This window comes from Mobula hypostoma, chromosome 9, assembly GCF_963921235.1.
Source record: "Mobula hypostoma chromosome 9, sMobHyp1.1, whole genome shotgun sequence".
Lineage (NCBI taxonomy): Eukaryota > Metazoa > Chordata > Chondrichthyes > Myliobatiformes > Myliobatidae > Mobula > Mobula hypostoma.
In genome coordinates, this window is record NC_086105.1 from 148,625,865 (window position 1) to 148,651,596 (window position 25,732).

The following is a 25,732-nucleotide window of genomic DNA, read 5'->3' on the forward strand; positions in this document are numbered from 1 at the left end:
TGTCATGGGTATAGAGAGAGTCGAGCAGTGGGCTAGGCACGCACCCCTGAGGTGCGCCACTGAGAGCAGAGGAGATATTATTGCCAGTTAGGAAGTTGAGGATCCAATTGCAGAGGGAGGTACAGAGGGCCAGATTCTGTGGTTTATCAGTCAGGATCATGGGAATGTTGTGTTAAACACTGAGCTACAGTCTATGAGCAGTATCCTGACATAGTGTTTGTACTGTTCAGGTTATTCATGGCCATGTGAAGAGAAAGTTTTAAAGTTTGTTTCCTAGTCTCATACTTCCCACCGACAGAGATAGGCTGGATGAAAAGAAGTGATAAGTCCTGGAGAATATGGTCCGTTTTGCAGAATCTCTCTGTGTAATGTAATCTAGGAGTTATGTTAGTAGTTCTACTGTCCTGAAGCTCAATCTCTCCTTCACAATGTTACGACCATAAGATATAGGAGCAGAATTAGGCCATTTGGCCCATCAAGTCTGTTCTGCCATTGCATCATGACTGATTTATTATCCCCCTCAACCCTATTCTTCTGCCTTCTCCCTATAACCTATGACACCCTTACTAATCAAGACCTTATTAATTTCTGTCCTTTGGTCCTGGACTCTCCCACTATAGGAAACACCCTCTCCAGGTCCACTCTCCCACTGTAGGAAACAACCTCTCCAGGTCCTCTCTCCCACTATAGGAAACATCCTCTCGAGGTCCACACTCCCACTATAGGAAACATCCTCTCCAGGTCCTCTCTCCCACTATAGAGAACATCCTCTCCAGGTCCACTGGGTCCACTCTCCCACTATAGGAAACATCCTCTCCAGGTCCACTCTCCCACTACAGGAAACATCCTCTCCAGGTCCACTCTCCCACTACAGGAAACATCCTCTCCAGGTCCTCTCTCCCACTATAGAGAACATCCTCTCCAGGTCCACTGGGTCCACTCTCCCACTACAGGAAACATCCTCTCCAGGTCCACTCTCCCACTACAGGAAATATCCTCTCCAGGTCCTCTCTCCCACTATAGAGAACATCCTCTCCAGGTCCACTGGGTCCACTCTCCCACTATAGGAAACATCCTTTCTAGGTCCTCTCTCCCACTATAGAGAACATCCTCTCCAGGTCCACTGGGTCCTCTCTCCCACTATAGGAAACATCCTCTCCAGGTCCACTCTCCCACTATAGGAAACATCCTCTCCAGGTCCACTCTCCCACTATAGGAAACATCCTCTCCAGGTCCACTCTCCCACTATAGGAAACATCCTCTCCAGGTCTACTCTCCCACTACAGGAAACATCCTCTCCAGGTCCACTGGGTTCACTCTCCCACTATAGAGAACATCCTCTCCAGGTCCACTGGGTCCACTCTCCCACTATAGGAAACATCCTCTCCAGGTCCACTCTCCCACTATAGGAAACATCCTCTCCAGGTCCACTCTCCCACTATAGGAAACATCCTCTCCAGGTCCACTCTCCCACTATAGGAAACATCCTCTCCAGGTCTACTCTCCCACTACAGGAAACATCCTCTCCAGGTCCACTGGGTCCACTCTCCCACTATAGGAAACATCCTCTCCAGGTCCACTGGGTTCACTCTCCCACTATAGGAAACATCCTCTCCGGGTCCACTCTCCCACTACAGGAAACATCCTCTCCAGGTCCTCTCTCCCACTATAGAGAACATCCTCTCCAGGTCCACTGGGTCCACTCTCCCACTATAGGAAACATCCTCTCCAGGTCCACTCTCCCACTATAGAGAACATCCTCTCCAGGTCCTCTCTCCCACTATAGAGAACATCCTCTCCAGGTCCACTGGGTCCACTCTCCCACTATAGGAAACATCCTCTCCAGGTCCACTCTCCCACTATAGGAAACATCCTCTCCAGGTCTACTCTCCCACTGCAGGAAACATCCTCTCCAGGTACACTCTCCCACTATAGGAAACATCCTCCCCAGGTCCACTCTCCCACTACAGGAAACATCCTCTCCAGGTCCACTCTCCCACTATAGGAAACATCCTCTCCAGGTCCACTCTCCCACTATAGGAAACATCCTCTCCAGGTCCACTCTCCCACTATAGGAAACATCCTCTCCAGGTCCACTCTCCCACTATAGGAAACATCCTCTCCAGGTCCACTCTCCCACTATAGGAAACATCCTCTCCAGGTCCACTCTCCCACTATAGAGAACATCCTCTTCAGGTCCACTCTCCCACTATAGGAAACGTCCTCTCCAGGTCCACTCTCCCACTATAGGAAACGTCCTCTCCAGGTCCTCTCTCCCACTATAGAGAACATCCTCTCCAGGTCCACTCCCCCACTATAGGAAACATCCCCTCCAGGTCCACTCTATCTGGGCCTTTCAATATCTAATAGCTTTCAGTAAGATCCTCCTCATTCTTCTAAACTCCGGAGATAGGGCCCCAGAGCCATCAAGCTGTCCTAATTTGTTAACCTTTTCATTCCTGGAATAATTCTCTTGAACCTCCGCTCTACTCTCTCCAAAGCCAGCACATCTTTTCGTAGATAAGGGACCCAAAACTGCTCATGGTACTCCAAATGTGGTCTGACCAATACTTTATGAAATCTCAGCATTACATCCTTTATTTTATATTCTGGTCCTCTCAGAATGAAGGCTAACATTACATTTGCCTTCCATACCACGAACTCAACCTGCAAATTAAGGGTTCAAAACTGTTTATAATACTCCAGGTATGGTTCAATTGAGGCTTTATTTCCACTGCTTTTGTATTTCAGTTCTCCAGAAATAAATGTCAGCATTCTGTTGCCTTTTCAAGTAATTTTTCCTCCTGTTCATGACATTTAATCCGTGGATTGACCCTCAAATCTCTTTTGAGCTCCTTGCCTGCTATTCACCGCTCGGAGAAAACACATCGATCCTTTACACTTCGATGACCGTGCACTTACCCACATTAAAATCAATCGGCTTTAATTCAGCTTTCATTTGGCAACCTGTTAATATTTCATTATACACTCACTGGCACCTCCATACCACTGAATTTATGTTAGTCCATAAGATGTAGGAGCAGAATTAGGCCATTCAGCCCATCAAGTCTGCTCCACCATTCAATCATGGCTGATTTTGGATCGCACTCAACTCCATACACCTGCCCTCTCACCATATCCCTTGATGCCCTGACCAATCAGGAATCTATCAACTTCCACTTGGAATATACCCACGGACTTGGCCTTCACCTCAGTGTGTGGCAGAGTATTCTACAGATTCACCACTCTTTCGCTAAAAAAAAAAATCCTCCTTATCTCTGTACTAAAATATTGCCCCTCAATTTTGAGGCTGTGCCCTCTAGTTCTGGATACCCCCACCATAGGAAACATCCTCTCCACATCCTCCTCATCTAGTCCTTTCAACAGCCAGCAGGTTTTAATGAGATTCCCCCCCACCCAACATTCTTCTAAATTCCAGTGAGTACAGGCCCAAAGCTGCCAAACACTCCTCGTATGTTAATTCCTTCATTTCCAGAATCATCCTCTTGAACCTCCTCTGGACTCTCTCCAATGACAACATATCCTTTCCGAGATTTGGGCCCAAAGCTGTTGACAGTACACCAAGTGCGGCCTGACTAGTGTCTTATAAAGCTTCAGCATCATCTTCTTGCTTTTATATTCTATTCCCCTTGAAATAAATGCCAACATTGCATTTGCCTTCTTTACCACAGACTCAGCCTGTGAATTAACCTTCTGGGAGTCTTGCACGAGGACTCCTGTCCCTCTGCACTTCTGATGTTTGAAATTTTCTCCCCATTTAGATAATTACACTATTGTTCCTTTTACCAAAATGCATTATCATGCATTTCCCAACACTGTATTCCATCTGCCACTTTTCTGCCCATGCTTCTAATTTGTCTAAGTCCTGCTGCAATCGCATTGCTTCCTCAGCACTACCTACCCCTCCACCTATCTTTGTATCATTCGCAAACTTTGCCACAAAGCCATTAATTCCATTATCCAAATCATTGACTAACAATGTGAAAAGTAGCGGTCCCAATACTGACCTCTGAAGAACGCCACTAGTCACTGACAGCCAACCAGAAAAGGCCTCCTTTATTCCTACTCACTGCCTCCTGCCTGTCAGCCATTCCTCCATCCGTGCCAATATCTTTTCTGTAACACCACAGGATTTTATCTTGTTAAGCAGCCTCATGTGAGGATCTTTATCAAATGCCTTCTGAAAATCTAAGTAAGTGACATCGACTGCCTCTCCCTTGTCCACCCTGCTTGTTACTTCCTCGAAGAATTCTAACAGATTTGTCAGGCAAGATTTCTCTTTAAAGAAACCATGCTGACTTTGACCTATTTTATTATTAGTCTCCAAGTACCTCGAAACCTCGTCCTTAATAATGGACTCTTAACACTTTCCCAACCACTGAGGTTAGGCTGACTGGCCTGTAATTTCCTTTCTTTTGCCTTTCTCCCTTTTTAATGAGTGGACTAACATTTGCAATCCAGTACTCTGGGACCATGCCAGAATCAAGTGATTCTTGAAAGATCATGACCATTGCATCTGTAATCTCTTCAGCAACCTCTCTCAGGATTCTGGGATGTAGTCCATCTGGTCCAGGTGACTTATCCACCTTAAGACCTTTCAGTTGTCCAGCACTTTTTCCTTTGTAATAGCAATGGCAGTCACTCCTGCTCCCTGACGCTCACTAACTTCTGACACACAGCTAGTGTCTTCCACAGTAACGACCGAAGCAAAGTACTTATTAAGTTCATCTACCATTTCTTCATCCCCCCATTGCTACCTCACCAGCATCATTTTCCAGTCGTCCAATATCAACTCTCACTTCCCTTTTATTCTTTATATAGCTGAAAAACATTTTGTATCCTGCTTTGTATAACTGGCTAGTTTGTCCTCATATTTCATCTTTTCCCTTCTTATAGCTTTTTTAGTTGCCTTTTGTTGGATTTTAGAAACTTCCCAATCATTCAACTTCCCACTCACTTTTGCTACCTTATATGTCCTTTCCTTGCCTTTTATGCAGTCCTTAACATCTCTTGTCAGCCATGGTTGCCTAGGCAATGTTCGTGGTCTTCTGCTGCTGTGGCCCATCCACTTCAAGGTTCATCGTGTTGTGCGTTCAGAGATGCTCTTCTGCGCACCACTGTTGTTACACGTGGTTATTTGAGTTCCCGTCAGCTTGGACCAGTCTGGTTATTCTTCTTTGACTTCTCTCATTAACCAAGGCATTTTCATCCACAGAACTGCCACTATGGGGATGATATATTGTTTGTTTCTCGCACCGATCTCTGCAAACTGCAGAGACAGTTGTACATGAAAGCCCCAGATCGGCAGTTTGTGAGAAATTCAACCGGAGCAGGTGTACCAAATAAAGTGGCCACTGAGTGTAGTTTATTGTTTCCATCAGAACTGCCTCAGCTCTGCCAACCCTTGTTACTGCCAACCTGGAAGGTGTGGTTTTCTGACCTGTCATCAAAGTCATTTATGTAAGTACAGAAAATAGTTGAGGCTGCAAAAAAGATCTTTCTGAGCCACCACCTGTCACATCCTGCCTGCTGAAGTACTTGAGCAACACACACAAAATGCTGGCGGAGCTCAGTAGGACAGGCAGTGTCTATGCAGAGAACATTTCGGACTGGGACCCTTCATCAGATCTGGAAAGGAAGGGGACAGAATAAGAGGTTGGGGGAGAGGAAAGAATACAAGCTGGCAAGTGATAGGTGAGGGAGAAGGTAGGTGGTTAGGGGAGGGGAATAAAAAGCTGGAGGTGATGGGTGGAAAGGTAAAGGGCTGGAGAAGAAGGAATCTGATTGGAGAGGACAGCGGACCATGGGAGAAAGAGGAAGAAGGGAACCAGTGGGAGGTGATAGGCAGGTGAGGAGAAGAGAAGGGATAAGAGGGGAGGCAAAATGAGGAATGGAGACAAAGAGAAAGAGGAAGGGGGGGAGAAATCATGGAAAGGATCCAATGGATATTTTGACCAAATTTGCGTATAAAAACCTAAGAGGCCAAAATTGGCCTTGCTGAGTGGTAAGGAGACAAGTGGTACTACAGATTTCATTCTGTGTTTCAGTGTACACTCGATGGGCATGTTATTAGGTATACCTGTACACCATGTTAATGCAAGTATCTAATCAGCCAATCACGTGAGAGCAACTCAATCCATAAAATCATGCAAACGTAGTCAAGAGGTTCAGTCGTTCTTCAAAGCAAACATCCGAATGGGGAAGAAATGTGATCTAAGTGACTTTGAACATGGAATGGTATGGTCGGGAAGTGGTTAGCACATCGCTTTACAGTGCCAGCAATCCGCAATAGAGGTTTAATTCCTACCGGTGACCACTTGGGTTTTCTCCAATGGAATTAGCTAGTGAGGCTGGAGAGAGTGACTTTCCTATTTGCAACTGTAAAATGTTGAAGTATATTATCATGTGCACTCCATTAAGGATTCTGATTCCACTCGCTGCTCTTGCAGCAGATTCCAGATATCTCACACACTCTGTGTGGAGGAGCTTACCCCTCAGATCAACACTGGACCATAAAACATAGGAGCAGAATTCAGCCATTCAGCCCAACGAGTGTGCTCCAACATTCCTCCGTGGCTGATTTATTATCTCTCTCCCTGTGACCTTTGATGCCCTAATTAATCAAGAACTTATCAACCCCTGCTTCAGAAATACTCAATGACTTGGCCTCAGCTTTTAGTTGCAATGAATTCCACCAATTCACCACCCCCGGCTAAAGAAATTCCTCCTCTTCTGTATTCCAAAAGGACACCTCTTTATTCTAAGACTGTGTCCTCTGGTCCTAGACTCCCTCACTATAGGAAACACCCTCTCCACATCCACTCTGTCGAGGCCTTTCAGATTTGATAGGTTTCAATGTAATTTCCACCCCCCCCATTCTTCTAAATTCCAGCCAGTACAGACCCAAAGCTGTCAAATGCTCAAATAGTCTTTAGATGTCCTCCTCCTTCAACCTTTGCCTCTTTTTCATAGAATGGTTACAACTGCTAAAGATCACAAAGACTACTTTATTGTATTTCTTTATTTTTCAGTAAATGCCTGCAAGAAAATTATTCTGAAGATACCCCTGTATGGTTACATACCTGGACTTTGATAATATATTTACTTTGTAAATACAGGCCTACTTTGTGCTGTATTGCTAAATAAAATAAGTAAAGCCAACCTTTCTCTGTAGAATCTCAAGTTAGACCAAATTGAGTAAAGTGTTCCTTAGTTTGAGCGAATTGGTACTGTTGCAATGCGAGCTCTGGCTGCTCTCTTGGGTAGAAAGTAAATGACAACTGTATGAAAGTTGCAGTTTAGCTCAGACTGGCAACGGCATCTCCTACGAAGCTGTGTGCTGAGCCTCCTGCTCGACTCACTCTGCACTTACGGCTACGCTCATCAGAGGATCAGATGTGGAGAGGCCAGCAGCTTTAAATTCCTCTGCGTTATTATTTTGGAGGACCTGTCTTGGGCTCAGCATTGAAGTGCAATTACGAAGAAAGCACGGCAGCACCCCTACTTTCTTAGGAGACTTGGCAGGACATTTAAAACTTTGACGAAATTCTATAGATGTGCAGTGGAAAGTATATTGACTGGCTGCATTATGGATACAGCCCAGTCAATCACAGGTAAAGCTCTCTCAACCATCGAGCAAATCTACAGTGTTGTTACAGGAAAGCAGCATCCGTCACCAGCGACCCCCACCATCTAGCACATGTTCTCTACTGCCATCAGGAAGGAGGTACAGGAACCTCGAGGCTCACACCACCAGGTTCAGGAACAGTTATTACCCCTCAATCCTAAGGGGATAACTTCACTTCCCACGAGCAATGGATTCACTTTCAAAGACTCTACATCTCATGTTCTTGATATTTATTGCTTATTTATTTATTATTGTTATTATTATTTCTTTATTTTTGTATTTGCAAGTTTGTTGTCTTTTACACAGTGGTTGAACACCCAGGTTTTTCACTGATTCTGTTATGGTTATTATTCTATTATGGATTTAATACGTATGCTCACAAGAAAATGAATCTTAGGGTTGTATATGATGTCGTTCATGTTCTTGGATAATAAATTTCCTTTGAACTTTGAACAGTGGTGCTGGTGATGAATGAATTTCATGCTACAGAGGCTTTGAAATGGAATGGTCCATACCAGAGGCCAGGTGACAGCACGTGAGGTGTGAGACAGTTTTCTAAAGATCGAGAGTTGTGTAAGATGTTGGTGAGGTCAAATTCTGAGTGTGGGATCGTGCAGTTCTGGTTGCCTACCTCAAATCTCAAAGCAAATTTATTATCAAAATAAATAAATGTCACAATATGCAACCCTGAGGTTCATTTTCTAGCGAACTAGAGGTCATAGGTTAAGAGTGAAAAGTGAAATATTTAAGGGGAGCCTGAGGTGGAACATCTTCACTCAGAGGGTGGTGAGAGTGTGGAACGAGCTGCCAGCACAAATGGTGGATCATTGCAACGTTTAGAGCAGTTTGGATAAGCGCATGGATGGGAGGGATATGGAGGGGTATGGTCCGGGTGTACATTAGTGGGAATAGGCAGAACAACAGTATGACACAGACTAGATGGGCCAAAGGGCCTGTTTCTGTTCTGTAGTGCTCTGTGACTGTTTTGAGGTAGGCAGCTCCCAGCCTACACACTGAGGTAGTGTCTTACACTGATGTAAGGGGAGTACATGGTGGCAACGCTATTGTTTTTGCTCTAACAATTGATTGGCAAGATGCTTTGATGTTACGGTCACATGGAATGCCAAAGTGCTTAATCAGCAGGCAGATATGCTGGATTCAGTCCTGAACAGATGTTTTCTTGGCCTAGTTACTTCATCGAGCTGCCACTCCGAAGTGGAAGAAGCTTCGGGGGGAAATCGATGGTGAAAATTGGCAGTCAGCCTCAGCAGTGACTCAGCTCCCTCTGTTGTCTGATCACCATCTGCCAATTAAGACCAAAAGACCATGAGACATAGGAGCAGAATTCAGCCATTCAGCCCAACAAGTCTGTTCCGCCATTTGAATCAGGGCTGATCCATTTCCCTCTCAATCTCATTCTCCTGCCTTCTCTCTGTAACCTTTCACGCCCTGACTCATCAACAACCTATCAACCTCTGCCTTAAATGCACACAATGAGCTGGCTTTACAACCACCTGTGGCAACGAATTCCACAGATTCTCTATCCCCGGTTAAATAAATTAGTCCTCATCTCTGTTCTAAATAGACATCCCTCTATTTTGACGCTGTGGTCCCATACTTGCCTACCAAAGGAAACATCCTCTTCGTATCCACTCTATCGAGGCCTTTCAACATTCGATAGATTTCAATGTGATCCAGTCTCATTCTTCTAAATTCCAGCGAGGGCCTTCAAACGCTGCTCATACGATAACCCTTTCATTCCCAGAAACATTGTCATAACCCCCTCTCTGAACCCTCTCCAATGTCAGCACATTCTTTCGTTTAATGTGAAAGAGGAAAGATTTAACAGCTCTCTGAGGGGTGGGAGATGAGATTATGGAATGAGCTACCAGAGGAGATGGTAGAGGCAAATATTATTCCAGTATTTAAAGAAATGTTTCTAAGGGAAAAGAGTAGCAAAGATGTAAAGGGATGTGGGACAGATACAGGCAAATGGGACTAGCTTGGGTGGGCACTTTGATCAGCATGGATGATTTGGGCCGAAGAGCCTCTGTGGCACATCGAGGGGTCACTAGTGGAAAGTGTGAGCAGTTCGAGTTCCTTGGTCTGAAGATCTTCCTGAGACCAATACATTGATGCATTTGCAAGAAGGCATGCCAATGACTGTGTTCAGTAGGAGTTTGAGGAGATTTGGTTTATTACCAAAGACTCCAGCAAATTTCTGTAGATGTTTTGTGGAGAGCGTTCTGACTGTTTGCTTCGCTGTCTGGTATGGAGGGGCCACAGCACAGGGTCGGAAGAGGCTTCTGGGGGTTGTAACTCAGCCAGCTCCATCATGGGCACTATCCTTCTGACCTCTTGAGGGCATCTTCAAAAGGTGAAGCCTCAAGAAGGCGGTATCCATCATTAAGACCCTCACCATCAAGGACGTGGCCTCCCCTCATTGCTACAATCAGGGGGGAGGTACAGGAGCCTGAAGACACACACTGAACATTTCAGGAACAGCTTCTTCCCCTCTGCCATCAGATTTCTGAATGGGCAGTGAACATGACCTCACAGTTTGCTCTCTTTTTCCACTACTTGTTTTATTTTGTATATTTTTAATGGTTTTTTAATGTATTGTAGTGTACTGCTGCTACAAACATCAGATCTCACAACATATGTCAGTAATAATAAACCTGATTCTGTTTCTGTCTGGAAAGGAAGAGGGGAGATAGTTGGTCTGAAATGGTGGGGAAAGAGTGAGTGAAAGCTGGCAGGTGGTAGGTGGATCCATTTGAGGGGGAGGTTGGTGACAAGCAGTTGAGGGAGATATGACAGACGGTAATAACAAAGAGCTGAAGAAGATGAAATCTGATGGGATCACAATGGACCATGGAATAAAGGAAAGGAGGTGGAGAGGGGAACCAGAGGGAGGAATGTGTGGGTCACGGGACCCGATGGAGAGGGTGGGTGATGGACCAATGGAATAATGGTGAAGATGGAGTTACAGAGAAGTGATTACCAGAAATTTGAGAATTCGATATTCTTGCCGTTGGGTTGAAGACTACCGAGGCAGAAGTTGAGATGATGTTCATCTAATTAACTTTTAGCCACGTCTTTGCAGTAGAGAAGGCTGTGGGAGACATGTCAATGTGGACATTCTTTTTCTTAAGCCCTTCACCCCTACTGGGGCGTAGGCCACCGACAGCAGGTCACCAGTGTCCTCAGGCCTGGGCCAAAAGTTGATCAGCTCTGTGGCGTCTGCTTTCACCACACAACTTCAGACGTCTTCTTGGTGAAGATCCGTCCTCTCTCAAGGATGAGGTCTCTGGAGTTTCTGTAGCTCTGAGGTGAGGTTGCTAGCACCATGCCCAACCCTTGTTTCACAGCTGGGTTCGGGAGCTGATGTGGAAATGGGAAGTGTTTTTAAAATGTCCTACACCCAGGACATCATGGCTGGCAAAACGGATGTAATGAAGGTGCTCCTTATGTTTAGGATAGCCAGCTCATTATGGGAACTGACTTACAAAAGTGAAAGTCTAAAATTCTGGAAATATTCGGCGACACTTGTTGTGTGATCTGGTGAATAGTTGTAATAATCTAGGGGCAGTGTGATGGCGTAGCAGATAGTGCAACACGTTACCATCAGCTGTAAGGTCAGGGTTCAATTCCTGCCGCTGTCTGTCTGTATGGAGTGTGTACATCCTCCCCATGACCGAATGGGTTTCCTCCCACATTCCACACACCTATGGGTTGGGATTAGTAAATTGTGGGTGTGCTATGTTGGTGCTGGAAGCACGATGATACTTGCAGGCTGCTCCTAACGCAACCTCACACTCTATTGGTTATGGACACAAAATAACGCATTTCACTGTATGTACATGTGACAAATGAAGCCAGTCTTTAGCAACACATACAAAATGCTGGAGGAAATCAGCAGGTCAGGCAGCGTATATGGCGATGAATAAACAGTTGATGTTTCGGGAAGAGATGCTTCATCAGGTCTCAGCTTATCTTTATCTGTCTACGTGTGTGAGCACGTCCAGTGAGAAACTTACTCAAGGGTACCAAACATCAGATAAACAGCATTCACAGTAAAAGCACAAACACAACTTAAAGTTCAAAGGAAATTTATTATCAAAGTCCCTATTTGTCGCCATATACAACTCTGAGATACATTTCTTGGGGGCATTCACAGTAGAACAAAGAAACACAATAGAATCAGTGAAAACCTACACACAAAGACGGACAAACAACTAGTCTGCGAAAGACAACAAATTGTGCAAATGCAAAAAAGCAAATAAAAATAATGAATAATGCATATGTACAAACTGAAGACTTGAGTTGTAGAGTTCTTTAACATGAATCCATAGGTTGTGGAAGGATATAATTAAAATGAATCCGTATTTACTCATTTATTATTTAGCGACACAACATGGAGTGGGTCCTCTTGGCCATTTGAACTACGCTGCCCCAGCAGTCCCCGACAAACTCCATTACCCCTAACTTAATCACAGGACAATTTACAACTAATTAATGTAGCCGGTGCGTCTTTGCGGGAGGAGACCAGACCACCCGGGGAAAGCCCGTGCGTTCCACGGGGAGCACGTACAGAGACTCCTTACAGACAGTCCATGCGCTCCACGTGGAGCGCATACAGAGACTCCTGACGGAACGCTGTAAGAGTGCAGACGGATCAAAGTGGTGACACACTGGCAAACTGCAGTTTGAGTTTTGTATTGTCAAACATCAGGGCACAGTCTGAAAGGAAGGGGAAGCTTTGTGACAGTGGAATGACAGGGTGAAGCAGGTGCTGTCTTTGGCTTCTGTGTCCATTAGTGTCCCTCTGTTCTCTCAGACCATCGATCTCTCCTCCCACCATTTATCCTACACCTACGTATACATTCTACATCTGTCCTGTGTCTGCCTTGCACTTTCTGCCCTCATCATGCATGTTTATGCTGGCTGCCTCCTCAGTTCCTGTCCCCTCATTCCTTCCCACCCCTCAGTGAAGCTGAATGACGTCATGTTCACATTATCAGCGTTTAAAATCCACCTCCTCCCTACCGGGAACCATTAGTAAATGTAGTTATTTATTAAAGCAGGCAATACTGAGAACTCTGTGCAGCCTGTTAGAATGCTCTCGATATAAGGGAGATTAATAGTTTTGGGGTTGGTGAATAATGTTCTTGCAAAGGAGTAGACCTTTAGTTAGAGTGTGGGTCAGGAGAAGGCCGTGTCGTTTTTGGGAAGGGGGATTGAAAGCAAAGAGTCTTCAGTCTGAATGATGTATCTTATAAGACCAACAGACATGGGGGCAGGGCGAGGCCATTCAGCCCATCGAGTCTGCTCTGCTATTCCATCACGGCTGATCTATTATCTCTCTCAACCCTATTCTCCTGTCTTCTCCCCGTAACCTTAGACATCCTGACTAATAAAGAACCTGTCAATCTTCTGCTTTAAGTATACCCACCGTTAAGCATTTACGAGACATCATACAGGACAACAGGGTAGCATAGCGGCCAGCCCAACGCTTTACAGCACCATTGATCACTGATTGGGGTTTGATTCCCACCAGTCCGTAAGGAGCTTGTACATCCTCCCTACGGTCATGTGGATTTCCTCTGGGTGCTCCAGTTCCCCCCACATTCCATAGACGTGGGTCGGGGTTAGCAAGTTGAGGGCATGTTATGTTGGTGCTGGAAGAATGTTGATACTTGCGGGCTACCCCCAGCACATCCTTGGAGCGTCTAATCACAAACAAGAGAAAATCTGCAGATGCTGGAAGTCCGAGCAACACACTCAAAATGCTGGAGGAACTCAGCAGGCCAGGCAGCACCGATAGAAAAGAGTCCAGTCGACATTTCAGACCGAGACCCTTCATCAGGACTTCATCCTCGTAGTCTGTTGGTCGTTGATACAAATGATGCATTTCACTGTATGTTTTGACTTACATGTGACAAGTAAAGCGAGTGTAATCTTTTTCAAGTTCACCAGTTAACAAAAGTGACGTTTATATAGTATAGTATCTTTAATATGGTAAAACATAGCAAGGGCTTCTTTGGAACAATAACCAAATAATAGTTGATCAAAATCAGAATCAACTTTATCATGTGTCAGGAAATATGTCACTGACTGTTCTATTTATTATAAATTACTATGATTGCACATTGCACATTTAGATGCAGACATAAGATAAAGATTTTTACTCCTCGTGTATGTGAAGGTTGTAAGAAATAAAGTCAATTCAATTCAATTTTATTTATTGTTTTGTAGCAGTATAGTGCCAAGCAAAAAATATATTATAAATTATAAAAAGAAATATATATATATTTCATAGGCTATTCAGAAATCTGATGGCAGATGGGAAGAAGCTGTTCCTGAATGGCAGAGTGGTGCTTTCAGGCTCCTGTACCTCCTCCCTGATGACAGCAATGAGAAGAGGGCATGTTCTGATACATACTGGGAGGTGAGAAGGTTGTGGTTGTAGGATGTGAATCATCCCAGCTCCCAGGTATTCCTGCACGAGTTCCTCATGCCAGTGTCCTGGCCCAATCATCTTCAGCCAATTCATCAATAAACTATTGGCTAGCTGTGCAGAGATGCACAGACAGCAGACGCTGAGAAAGTACACACATAACTTACTGAAATTTCACACAGCCGGGCTGAGGTGGCAGACCAAGACACAAAGACAGTCCGACAGACTGAGTGCAGCAGCAGTCACTAACAGAACCAGAGAACTTGCCCTCATTGCAATACAGTCTGACTAAATCACAACCTCCTGACGACTTCCTCAAATCCTACCACCAGTCATCGTCATTCAGCCTGGTAGCATAGCGTTCAGCGCAACGTGTTACAGCGCCAGCGATCGAGGTTCAATTCCCACCGCTGTATGTGAGAGTTCGTCCGCTCTCACCATGACCGCGGGCATCTCCTCCGGCTGATCTTGTTTCCTCCCACATTCCAGACACCAAGCAGTCAGGGTTAGTCAATTGTGATGGTGCTGAAGGGAACTCAGAGTCAGGTTTATTAAAACTAATATCTCATGAAATTTGTTCTTTTGTGGCAGCAGTACAGTGCAATACATAAAATTGTTACTGTAAGTTACAAATAAAAATAAATAAGCTGCAAATAGTGAGGCAGCGTTCATGACCCATCTATAAATCTGATAGTGGAGGAAAGGAGCTCTTCCTGAGCTGTTGAATGTTGCCTTCAGGCTCCTGTACCTCCTCCCTGATGGTGGCAATGAGAAGTGGGCACGGCCTGGATGGTGAGGGTCCTCAGTGATCAAATCAACGTTGCCTACTTAAGGCAGCACCGTTTGAAGCCGTCCTCGATGGTGGAGAAGGTAGGACCCATAATGGGGCTGGCTGAGTTTACAACCCTTTGCAACTTTTCCTCATATCTTGAGGGAATTGGTTGTCTTTGCTCGAAGTAATCCATCAAAAGCCCACAGTAGTATTTCTGCATTGAAATGTAAAATTAAATCCTGCTGTTCACTTTTGTTTCTGAAACAACTCCACATTAAATATTCTGTGAAAATGCACGTTACCTTCTCAACAGATAGGAGAATCACTTTTGAAGAGACAAACACTGTTAGTCTGTGATTTGTGCTCTTTAAAGATAATCTTCTGTACACAGTAGCACAATACAGGGAAGACTGGATTACAGATTTAATAAAGCCTTCAATCCTCTGGTTTTATTCATCCTGTGAGTTGTGATTCAGTGATTTTTGCCCTCCTCCTCCAGCACCAGCTATTGACCATTCTAAACAGCAGATTAAACCTGAAATATCAGCACCATTGTGCAAGAGCAAGGCCGTACGACGGCTCCTCTGGGACCTGCTTGGTGATGGACCGGGGTCAGCAGGCAGTAATTGCTATTTCACACTCCTGTGAACACTCCCTCCTTTCAGTTTCCTTTCCTCTGTTAGCTTTCTCCTCAAGGTTACATGTGCGGCCAGGTCCATAAAACCATAAAACATAGGAGCAGAATTAGGCCATTTGGCCCATCGATCCAAGTCCACCATTCCATCATGGCTGATTATTATCCCTCTCAACCCCATTCTCCTGCTTTCTCCCTGTAACCTGAGGCACCCTGACTAATCAAGAGTGTGGTGATGGGCAGGTGAGGATGAGAGAATTGGTAAAGGATACATCCTCTGTACACAGTGCCAGAATTTGTAGCCTATTCTTCAATGTTTATTGTTGCCTAGGAGTAGAGATCCTGTGAGGTTTATCCATGGTGGGCAGGGAGACGGAGGATGCAGTTTAATGCAGAATCCTGCATTGTACGTTTTGCTTGTGAGAACATGTCACATTCAGGTTGGAGAAGCAACACCTCATATTCTGTCTGGGTAGGCTCCAACCTGATGGCATGAACATCAATTTCTCTAACGTCTGGTAATCACTAACCCTCCCCCACTTACTCTTTTTCCATTCCTTATTCTAGTTCCCTTCTCTTCTCCTCACCTGCCCATCACCTCCCTCTGGTTCCCTTCTCCTTCCATTCTCCGATGGTCCACGCTCCTCTCCTATCAGATTCCTTCTTCTTCAGCCCTTTATCTCTTCCACCTATCACCCCCAGCTTCTCACTTCACCCCCTATCTCCCCCACCCACCCACACACACCTTCCTTCCCGCTCACCTGGTCTCACTGATCAACCTTTACTCTTCCCTTTCGCCTACCTTAGTTAAGGTACCTCTCGGTGTCTTTGACTCCAAAGAAGGCAATCCTAACCCAACCAAACATTCTACATAGTTACAGGTCCCTAAGACTCTCCTGCTCTCTCTTTAGTGTGATTACATCTTACCTGTAAGATAAAACTATTCTCGGGCAAAGTCCGTGAATTATTTTAAAGGGAAAAATTTAGTTCCTCCAAAGGACTGGAAGGTGTATAGAGCTAGCAGAAAATGGAAACACACACAGAATGCTGGGGGAGCTCAACAGACCAGGTAGTATCTATGGAAAAAAGTACAGTCGACCTTCCGGGCCGAAACCCTGCAGCAGGACCCTTCTCCAGTCCTGCCGAAGGGTCCCGGCCCAAAACATCGACTGTACTTTTCTCCATAGATGCTGCCCGGCCTGCTGAGTTCCCCCAGCATTTTGTGTGTGTTGCTCGGATTTCCAGCATCTGCAGATTCTGTCTTGTTTGTTTTAGACAATGGAAAGAGATGGTTTGAGTGGAAGAAAAGAATTACGTGGGAAGGTAAACCTATTACTGGTGGGAGGATATTTATGTGCCAGCATCTAATTCCTCTTACCAGTGATGGCTTCAGTTGTTTAAAGGGTTAAGGTACAAGGTTCAAGATTGATTAATGTCATTTCCAGGACACGGGTGTAAAGGAGAACAAAATAATTGTTACTCCGGGTCTGAGGCAGCACAGAAAAACACAGTAAAATAAAGAACACTGTAATAAAAAAAATAGAATGAATTTAAATACATAAGATAGCTTCTATCAATGGACTGAGGTGACACTAGGCACAGGAGAGTCTACATAAAGTGACTGACAGGAAATGATAAAGTAGTGGTGGTTGGGGGTGTGGAGGTGTTGATCAGCCTCACTGCTTTGGGAAAGTAACTATTTTTGAGTCTGTTGGTACTGGTGTGAATGCTACGTAGCCTCCACCCTGATGGGAGTGGGATGAACAGTCCATGAGCAGGGTGGGTGAGGTCACTTGTGATGTTACTGGCCCTTTTCCGGCACCTTTCTGTATCTATGTCCCTGATGGTGGGTGGGCTGGTGCCGGTGATGTGTTGGACAGGCTTGACTACCCGTTGTAGTCCGCTGCAGTGCAGTTTCCATACCACTTGTTAGGGTGCTTTCTACAACACATCTGGCCTGACATCCTTACGTTCCAAATATCACAACATTTAAGCAGTGAGTATGGTTTTGTTTTATTTTGTTCATTGTTCATGACATGAATTTCAAAACTCTGACCAGTCCCATGTCCTGGAATCCCTCTGGCTGTAACCCAGGACTGTCCTCAGTGATTGCAAATGCATTGCTTCTTTCCTTTGATGTGTTAACTGCTCGGAGAAGGGTCAGTGCCCTTACCTTCCACAATGGAAAATGTAATCAATATTCGGTCTAACAGTGAAATCTTGTACTTATATTGGAGCTTCAACCTTATAAAATATCCAAGCTGCCCAACCAGTGATAGAGGTGGTAGGACGAAAGGCCAAACACTTAAAAATTTCAAAATTCAAAGTAAATTTATTATCAAAGTACATATATGTCACCATATACTTCCCTGAGATTCATTTTCTTGCAAGCATACACAGTAAACCATAATAGAATCAGTGAAAGACCACTCCAACTGGATGGACAAACTACCAACATGCAAAGGATGAAATGAGGAAAAGATAATAATAATAATAAATAAGCACTCGGTCAAAGATCTAGGTTTAAAGAGAAGATTAGCTTTATTTGTTATGCGTACCTCGAAACATTCAATGAAACACACATACACACATACTGCTGGAGGAACTCAGCAGGCCAGGCAGCATCTATGGAAATGAATAAACATTCGACGTTTTGGGCCGAGACCCTTCATCAAGACTGCTCCTGAGAACATCCTGAGACAAATACCTCAGCCCTAAACATCAGAATAGTAGATTGACGTGGACTAGATGGGCCAAATGGCCCGTTTCTGTGCTGTAGTGCTCTATTACTTAATATTAGAGTCCACGTCCATTGACGCCTCAAAGTTGTAAGTTGATATGATGGTTAAGAAGGCGTATGGTGTGTTGGCCTTCATTAGTCAGAGGATTGAGTTCAAGAGCAGCGAGGTAATGTTATAAAACTCTGGTTAGACTACACTTGGAGTATTGTGTTCCGGTCTGGTCGCTTACTACAGGAAGGATGTGGAAGCTTTAGAGAAGGTGCAGAGGAGAATTATCAGGAATCTGCCTGGATTAGAGAGCGTGTCTTATGAGGATAGGCTGAGTGAGATAGGGCTTTTCTCTTTGGAGTGAAGGAGGATGAGAGATGACTTGATAGAATTCTACAAGATGATAAAAAGCATGGATAGAGTAGACAGGCAGCAGTTTTTTCCCCAGGGTGGAAATGGTTAATATGAGAGGGCATTATTTTGAGGGAAGTACAGTGGAGAGGGTCTAGAGGAAGTTTACAAGAATGATCCTGGGATTGAGAGGGTTATTGTATGTGGAGCGTTTGATGGCTCTGGGCTTGTACGCGCAGGGGTTCAGAGGAATGAGGAGGGATCTTATTGAAACCTATTGAATATTGAAAAGCCTGGATAGAGTGGATGGAAAGTGGATGTTTACTGTGGTTGTGGAGTCTAGGACCAGAGGACACAGCCTCAGAATACAAGGGCATCCCTTTAGAACAGAAATGAGGAAGAATTTCTTTACCCAGAGAATGGAGAATCTATGAAATTCATTGCCACAGACAGCTGTGGACGCCGTCATTGGGTATATTTAAAGTGGAGGTTCATAGGTTCTTGATTAGTCAGGGTGTCAAAGGTTACAAGGAGAAGGCAGGGCAATGGGGTTGAGAGGGATAATAAATCAGCCATGGTGGAATGTTAGAACAGAATCAGTGGGCTGAATGGCCTCACTCTGCTCCTATCTCCTGTAGGATATCAGAGGTAGTTTTTTTTTACATAGAGAGTGGTGGGTGTGTAGAATACCCTATCAGGGATGGTGATAGAAGCAGACTGTGGATATTTAAGAAAGTCTTAGATAGGTAATGGAAAAATGGAGAGCTCTGTGGGAGGGTAGGATTAGATTGATCTTGGAATCAGTTAAAAGTTTGGCACGGCATTGTGGGCTGAGGGGCCTGTATTATTCTATGTTCCATGTAATGGAAGATATTCATTCCCACAATCCTGATTGAGAAGTTGCAGAATCTGGGCCTCTGTACCTCCCTCTGCAATTGGATCCTCGACTTCCTAACCGGAAGACCACAATCTGTGCAGATTGGTGATAACATATCCTCCTCGCTGACAATCAACACTGGCACACCTCAGGGGTGTGTGCTTAGCCCACTGCTCTACTCTCTGTATACACATGACTGTGTGGCTAGGCATAGCTCAAATAACATCTATAAATTTGCTGACGATACAACCATTGTTGGTGGAATCTCAGGTGGTGAAGAGAGGGTGTACAGGAGTGAGATATGTCAACTAGTGGAATGGTGCTGCAGCAACAACCTGGCACTCAACGTCAGTAAGACGAAAGAGCTGATTGTGGAGTTCAGGAAGGGTAAGACGAAAGAACACATACCAATCCTCATAGAGAGATCAGAAGTGGAGAGAGTGAGCAGATTCAAGTTCCTGGGTGTCAAGATCTCTGAGGATCTAACCCGGTCCCAACATATCGATGTAGTTATAAAGAAGGCAAGACAGCGGCTATACTTTATTAGGAGTTTGAAGAGATTTGGCATGTCAACAAATACACTCAAAAACTTCTATAGTTATACCGTGGAGAGCATTCTGACAGGCTGCATCACTGTCTGGTATGGAGGGGCTACTGCATCAGACCGAAAGAAGCTGCAGAAGGTTGTAAATCTAGTCAGCTCCATCTTGGGTACTAGCCTACAAAGTACCCAGGACATCTTCAGGGAGCGGTGTCTCAGAAAGGCAGCGTCCATTATTAAGGACCTCCAGTACCCAGGGCATGCCTTTTTCTCACTGTTACCATCAGGTAGGAGGTACAGAAGCCTGAAGGCACACACTCAGTGATTTAGGAACAGCTTTTATTTATTATTTTTCTCTCTGCTAGATTATGTATTGCATTGAACTGTTACTGCTAAGTTAACAAATTTCACGTCACATGCCAGTGATAATAAACCTGATTCTGATTCATTGTGATGTTTACTTGTTTTTCTGTAGGGTTTGCAATTTCTATGATCAGTTGTCCATTTCAGAGTATGTACTATAGATTCAGTGCTCTGTGCTCTGTGCTTGTGTCAGAGCTTGTTGCATATCTACAGAGGAAGCAGTTGTTTGCTGTGGGAGGTCTGGTGACCTCTCTCGAACTGCTGAGGTAAAGCCCAGGCCTTTTCAAGCGCGTCTCTTTTAGATCTGTTCATAGCTAATTTCTTCCCATGGGGGGATTATTTTAATCTTCAGGGCTCAAAGGTGGGCAGAGGTCCTTAGTTAATGATCTACATGGTCTAATTGGATTTTGAGCCTGTATCCTGGTCCTGTAAGATGTTAAAAATTATTCTTTCTGGAGAGCTTTCTGAGTCTGGTTGGGATGGTCCCTGAAGCTTTCTGTAATCTTTGACTGTCACATCACTGCCCCTTGGGACCCAGGCATCAGACACCACGTTTGATTAACATGGTAACATCTGTTCGACACACTCCTCCCAATCTGATTAAGTTGTTGGGCAGCAGTAATTGCATTAGCCCACAGTTATATCTTGTACCGAAGGGATCTGAAGTGAATTTGTCTTTAAATCATTAATTTGATCAGTATTGTGGTCAGTATTGGCAGCACGAAAGCAGCGTGGTTAGCGTTATACTTTATAGTGCCTGTGGTAAGATCAGCATTCAATTTGTTTGCCAGTCGTTGTAGCTTTTCACTGATTTCATTGTATTTGTTTTTCTAATGTGAATGCTGAAAGAAAATTAATCTCAGGGTAGGATATTGTGACATATGCGGATTTTGATAATAAATTACTTTGAACTGTCTGTACATTTTCCCTGTGTCCGTGGATTTACTCCTGGAACTCCAGTTCCCTTCCACATTCTGTAGTCATACGGGTGAGTTGTGGGCATGCCATGTTGGTGCCAGAAGCATGGCAACACTGTGAGCTGCCCCCAGCATGTCCGCGGACTGTGTTGGTCATTGACACAAATGATGCATTTCTCTGTTTTGATGTATGTGTGTACATGTGACATTTCGAGCTCATCTTTAACCTCTCTTTTTATAGAAGATGGAAACCTTTTAGTTGGAATATTTAGAGAATATCTTCAAAGACCAATGCCTCAAAAAGGCGGCATCCATCATTAAGGACCGCCATCACCCAGGACATGCCCGTTTCTCTAGGAGATACTGGAGTCTGAAGACACACACTCAATAATTCAGTAACAGCTTCTTCCCCTCCGCCATCAGATTTCTGAATGAATAGTGAATCCATTAACACTTCCTCACTATTTTCCCCGTCTGTCTTTCAGCACTACTTATTCAATTTAATATATACTTGTATATAATGTGTGTGTGAGAAAGAGAGTTTGTGTGCGCACGTGTTTTTGTATATATTTATTTATTGTAATTTATAGCTCTTATTACTATGAATTGCGTTGTACTGCTGCCACAAAACGACCAACATATGCCAGTGATATCAATTCTGATTTCTAAAAATTTGGTTGTTAGTGGTAGATGATAGGGTGCACATATTCCCTGTGCAAATAGGGGTTTGAGGGAAGCTCTCACCTATCTGAATAAAATATAAGGCGGAGTGAAGCCAGCGGCAGGATGTGGGACTGTGATATGCATGGTGCCACTTAACACAGCCTCAATCAAAATATTGAGTAAATGCATCCATTGGCAATTGAACATCACAATTGATGATGTTGAAAGCTTATTAAAATATTCCTTCCGCTACATTTGATTGAGCTATGCTAAGTATGTTTTTCCCCACTTCTCTGTCCTCACTGTAGTGATCTAATGAATTTATTAGTAACCTCTGGTAAAAGAGCTGAAAGCACATTTAGCAAAGCTTGTGTTACCAGACTTCTGAAACAGAGCCCGAGAATCAGAATCAGGTTTAATATGAAATTCAAACAACAGGAATTCTGCAGATGCTTGGCCTGCTGCGTTCACCAGCAACTTTGATGTGTGTTGCTTAATATGAAATTTGTTGTTTTGCAACAGCAGTACATTGCAATACATAAAATTAAAAAGCTATAAATTACAATAAAAGTCACATACATATATATAATAAGTAGTGCGAAGAGAGACTTCAAAGTTCATGGGCTGTTCAGAAATCTGATGGCAGAGGGGAAGAAGCTGTTCCTGAATCGTTGGGTGTGTGTCTTCAGGCTGCTGTACCTCCTCCTTGATGGCAGAGGGGAAGAAGCTGTTCCTGAATCGCTGAGTGTGTGTCTTCAGGCTGCTGTACCTCCTCCTTGATGGCAGAGGGGAAGAAGCTGTTCCTGAATCGCTGAGTGTGTGTCTTCAGGCTCCTGTACCTCCTCCCTGATGGCAGAGGGGAAGAAGCTGTTCCTGAATCGCTGAGTGTGTGTCTTCAGACTCCCGTACCTCCTCCCTGATGGCAGAGGGGAAGAAGCTGTTCCTGAATCGCTGAGTGTGTGTCTTCAGGCTCCTGTACCTCCTCCCTGATGGCAGAGGGGAAGAAGCTGTTCCTGAATCGTTGAGTGTGTGTCTTCAGGCTGCTGTACCTCCTCCCTGATGGCAGAGGGGAAGAAGCTGTTCCTGAATCACTGAGTGTGTGTCTTCAGACTCCTGTACCTCCTCCCTGATGGCAGAGGGGAAGAAGCTGTTCCTGAATCGCTGAGTGTGTGTCTTCAGACTCCTGTACCTCCTCCCTGATGGCAGAGGGGAAGAAGCTGTTCCTGAATTGCTGAGTGTGTGTCTTCAGACTCCCGTACCTCCTCCCTGATGGCAGAGGGGAAGAAGCTGTTCCTGAATCGCTGAGTGTGTGTCTTCAGGCTTCTGTACCTCCTCCCTGATGGCAGAGGGGAAGAAGCTGTTCCTGAATCGCTGAGTGTGTGTCTTCAGGCTCCTGTACCTCCTCCCTGATGGCAGAGGGGAAGAAGCTGTTCCTGAATCGCTGAGTGTGTGTCTTCAGGCTCCTGTACCTCCTCCCTGATGGCAGAGGGGAAGAAGCTGTTCCTGAATCGTTGAGTGTGTGTCTTCAGACTCCTGTACCTCCTCCCTGATGGCAGAGGGGAAGAAGCTGTTCCTGAATCGTTGAGTGTGTGCCTTCAGACTCCTGTACCTCCTCCCTGATGGCAGAGGGGAAGAAGCTGTTCCTGAATCGTTGAGTGTGTGTCTTCAGGCTCCTGTACCTCCTCCCTGATGGCAGAGGGGAAGAAGCTGTTCCTGAATCGCTGAGTGTGTGTCTTCAGACTCCTGTACCTCCTCCCTGATGGCAGAGGGGAAGAAGCTGTTCCTGAATCGCTGAGTGTGTGTCTTCAGGCTTCTGTACCTCCTCCCTGATGGCAGAGGGGAAGAAGCTGTTCCTGAATCGCTGAGTGTGTGTCTTCAGGCTTCTGTATCTCCTCCCTGATAGGTGCAATGAGGAGAGGGCACTTCCTGGGTGATGGGGACCCTTATTAATGGATGCCACTTTTTTGAGGCTTGTCTTTTTGAGGGTGTCCTGGACGCTGGGGAGGTTAGTACCCATGATAGACCTGACTGAGTTTGCAATTTTCTGCAGCTTCTTCTGAACCTCTGCAGTCTCCCCCCACCCCCCACCCCGTACCAGATGGTGATGCAACTGGCTCCCTGGTGTGGAAGGTGCACTGTCAGCGGTTGGAGTAATTACTGAAGTGAATATGCTGTCACCTCACACTGACCTCTGTCTTCCAGTGCACAAGGGGATTTTATCATTCTCCAGGAAATTGCAGCTCCTTAATAATTTAAAGACTTTCTTCTTTATGCCTTTTACTTTTGTCCTTCCAAATGACAGAGGTTGTGCGTTTGGAAGGTGATTTGCTGCAGAGTGTGCTGTAAGTCCACAGGAGTGATGGGCAAGGTTCAGAATCCAAATCAGAATCAGGTTTATTATCTCCAGCACGTGTTGTGAAATTTGTTAACTTAGCAGCAGCAGTTCAGTGCAATACAATGTGCTGAGCATTCGTATGTAAATGCATCCTCAGAACTGTGGCCGTGGTCATGGAGCTGGAGAATAGAACTGACTTGGAGTTCTACATGCATACAGAAGGAGACTGAAAATCTGGCTGAGTGGTGTAATAACAACAACCTCTCACTCAATGTCAGTAAGACCAAGGAACTGATTGTAGACTTCAGAAGAGGGAAACCAGAGGTCCATGAGCCAGTAATCATTGGAGGATCAGAGGTGGAAAGGACCAGTAACTTCAAATTCCTGAGTGTCACTGTCTCAGAGGATCTGTCCTGGATCCATCATATAAATACAATAGCGAAGAAAGCACAGCAGCACCTCTACGTCCTCGGGAATCTGTCGAGATTCGGCACGTTATCAAAATACATTGGCAAACGTCTATAGACATGTGTGGAAAGTGTATTTACTGGCTGCATTATGGCCTGGTATGGGAATACCAATGCCCTTGAGTGGAAAATCCTACAAAAGGTTGTGGATTTGGCCCAGTACATCACAGATAAAGTCCTCCCAACTATTATGCACATCTACATGAAATGCTGTCATAGAAAAGCAGTATCGATCCTCACCACCCAGGCCATGCTCTTTACTTGTTGCTACCATCAGGTAGAAGGTACAGGAGTCTCAGGACTCACACCACCAGGTTCAAGACCAGTTACTACCCCTCAACCATCAGGCTGTTGAACAAAAGAGGATAATTACACACATTTATTCAGATGTTCCCACAACCAATGATCTCACTTTAAGGACTCTTTATCTTGTTATTTCATGTTCTTGTTATTTATTGCTATTTATTTATATCTGCATTTGCACTGTTTGTTGTCTTCTGTGCTCTTGCTCAGTCATTGATCCTGATTACAGTTACTATTCTGTAGACTAGTTGAGTGTGCCTGTGGGAAAAACAATTTCAGGATTGTATGTGGTGACATGTTACATGTATGTACTCTGATCATAAATTTTACTTTGAACTTTGAGGTTGAAGTTGAATTTGACGGGGTTACTCGGCAAAGAGACAATGGGTCGAATGGCCGTCAATAGCGAAAGCAGATGGGTTCCTAATGAAGTGGTTGCTTTGTTCTGGACATTGTGAACTCAGCCATTCAGGTGAATGGAGACATTGGTCAGTCCACACTTGGACTGTATTGTCGGGAGATTTGGTCCCCTTTACCCAAAAAAGGATTAGCAGGCATTGGAGAGGATCCAGAGGCAGTTCAGAAGAATAATCCCAGGAATGAAAGGGTTAATTATGAGGAGCATTTGATGGCTCTGGGCCTGTACATGCTGGACTTTAGAAGAATAACGAG

At 44.7% G+C, this 25,732-nt stretch overlaps 1 protein-coding gene across 6 annotated transcripts in view; it reads left to right on the top strand.

Moving 5' to 3' along the window:
* The window catches only part of capn15 (calpain 15), a 316,435-nt gene that overhangs the window by 111,430 nt on the left and 179,273 nt on the right, over positions 1–25,732 (top strand). For 3 of the 6 annotated variants that reach the window (XM_063059439.1, XM_063059437.1, XM_063059436.1), the window contains exon 3: positions 13,971–14,099. The exons of 2 other annotated variants lie outside the window; for them this stretch is intronic. In XM_063059439.1, coding sequence (XP_062915509.1) covers positions 13,987–14,099 — 113 coding nt within the window. In that variant the 5' untranslated portion in view covers positions 13,971–13,986. Of the gene's footprint in view, positions 1–13,970; positions 14,100–14,882; positions 14,979–25,732 lie in introns of those variants that run through there. One more of the 6 variants, XM_063059443.1, reaches the window with a different exon arrangement.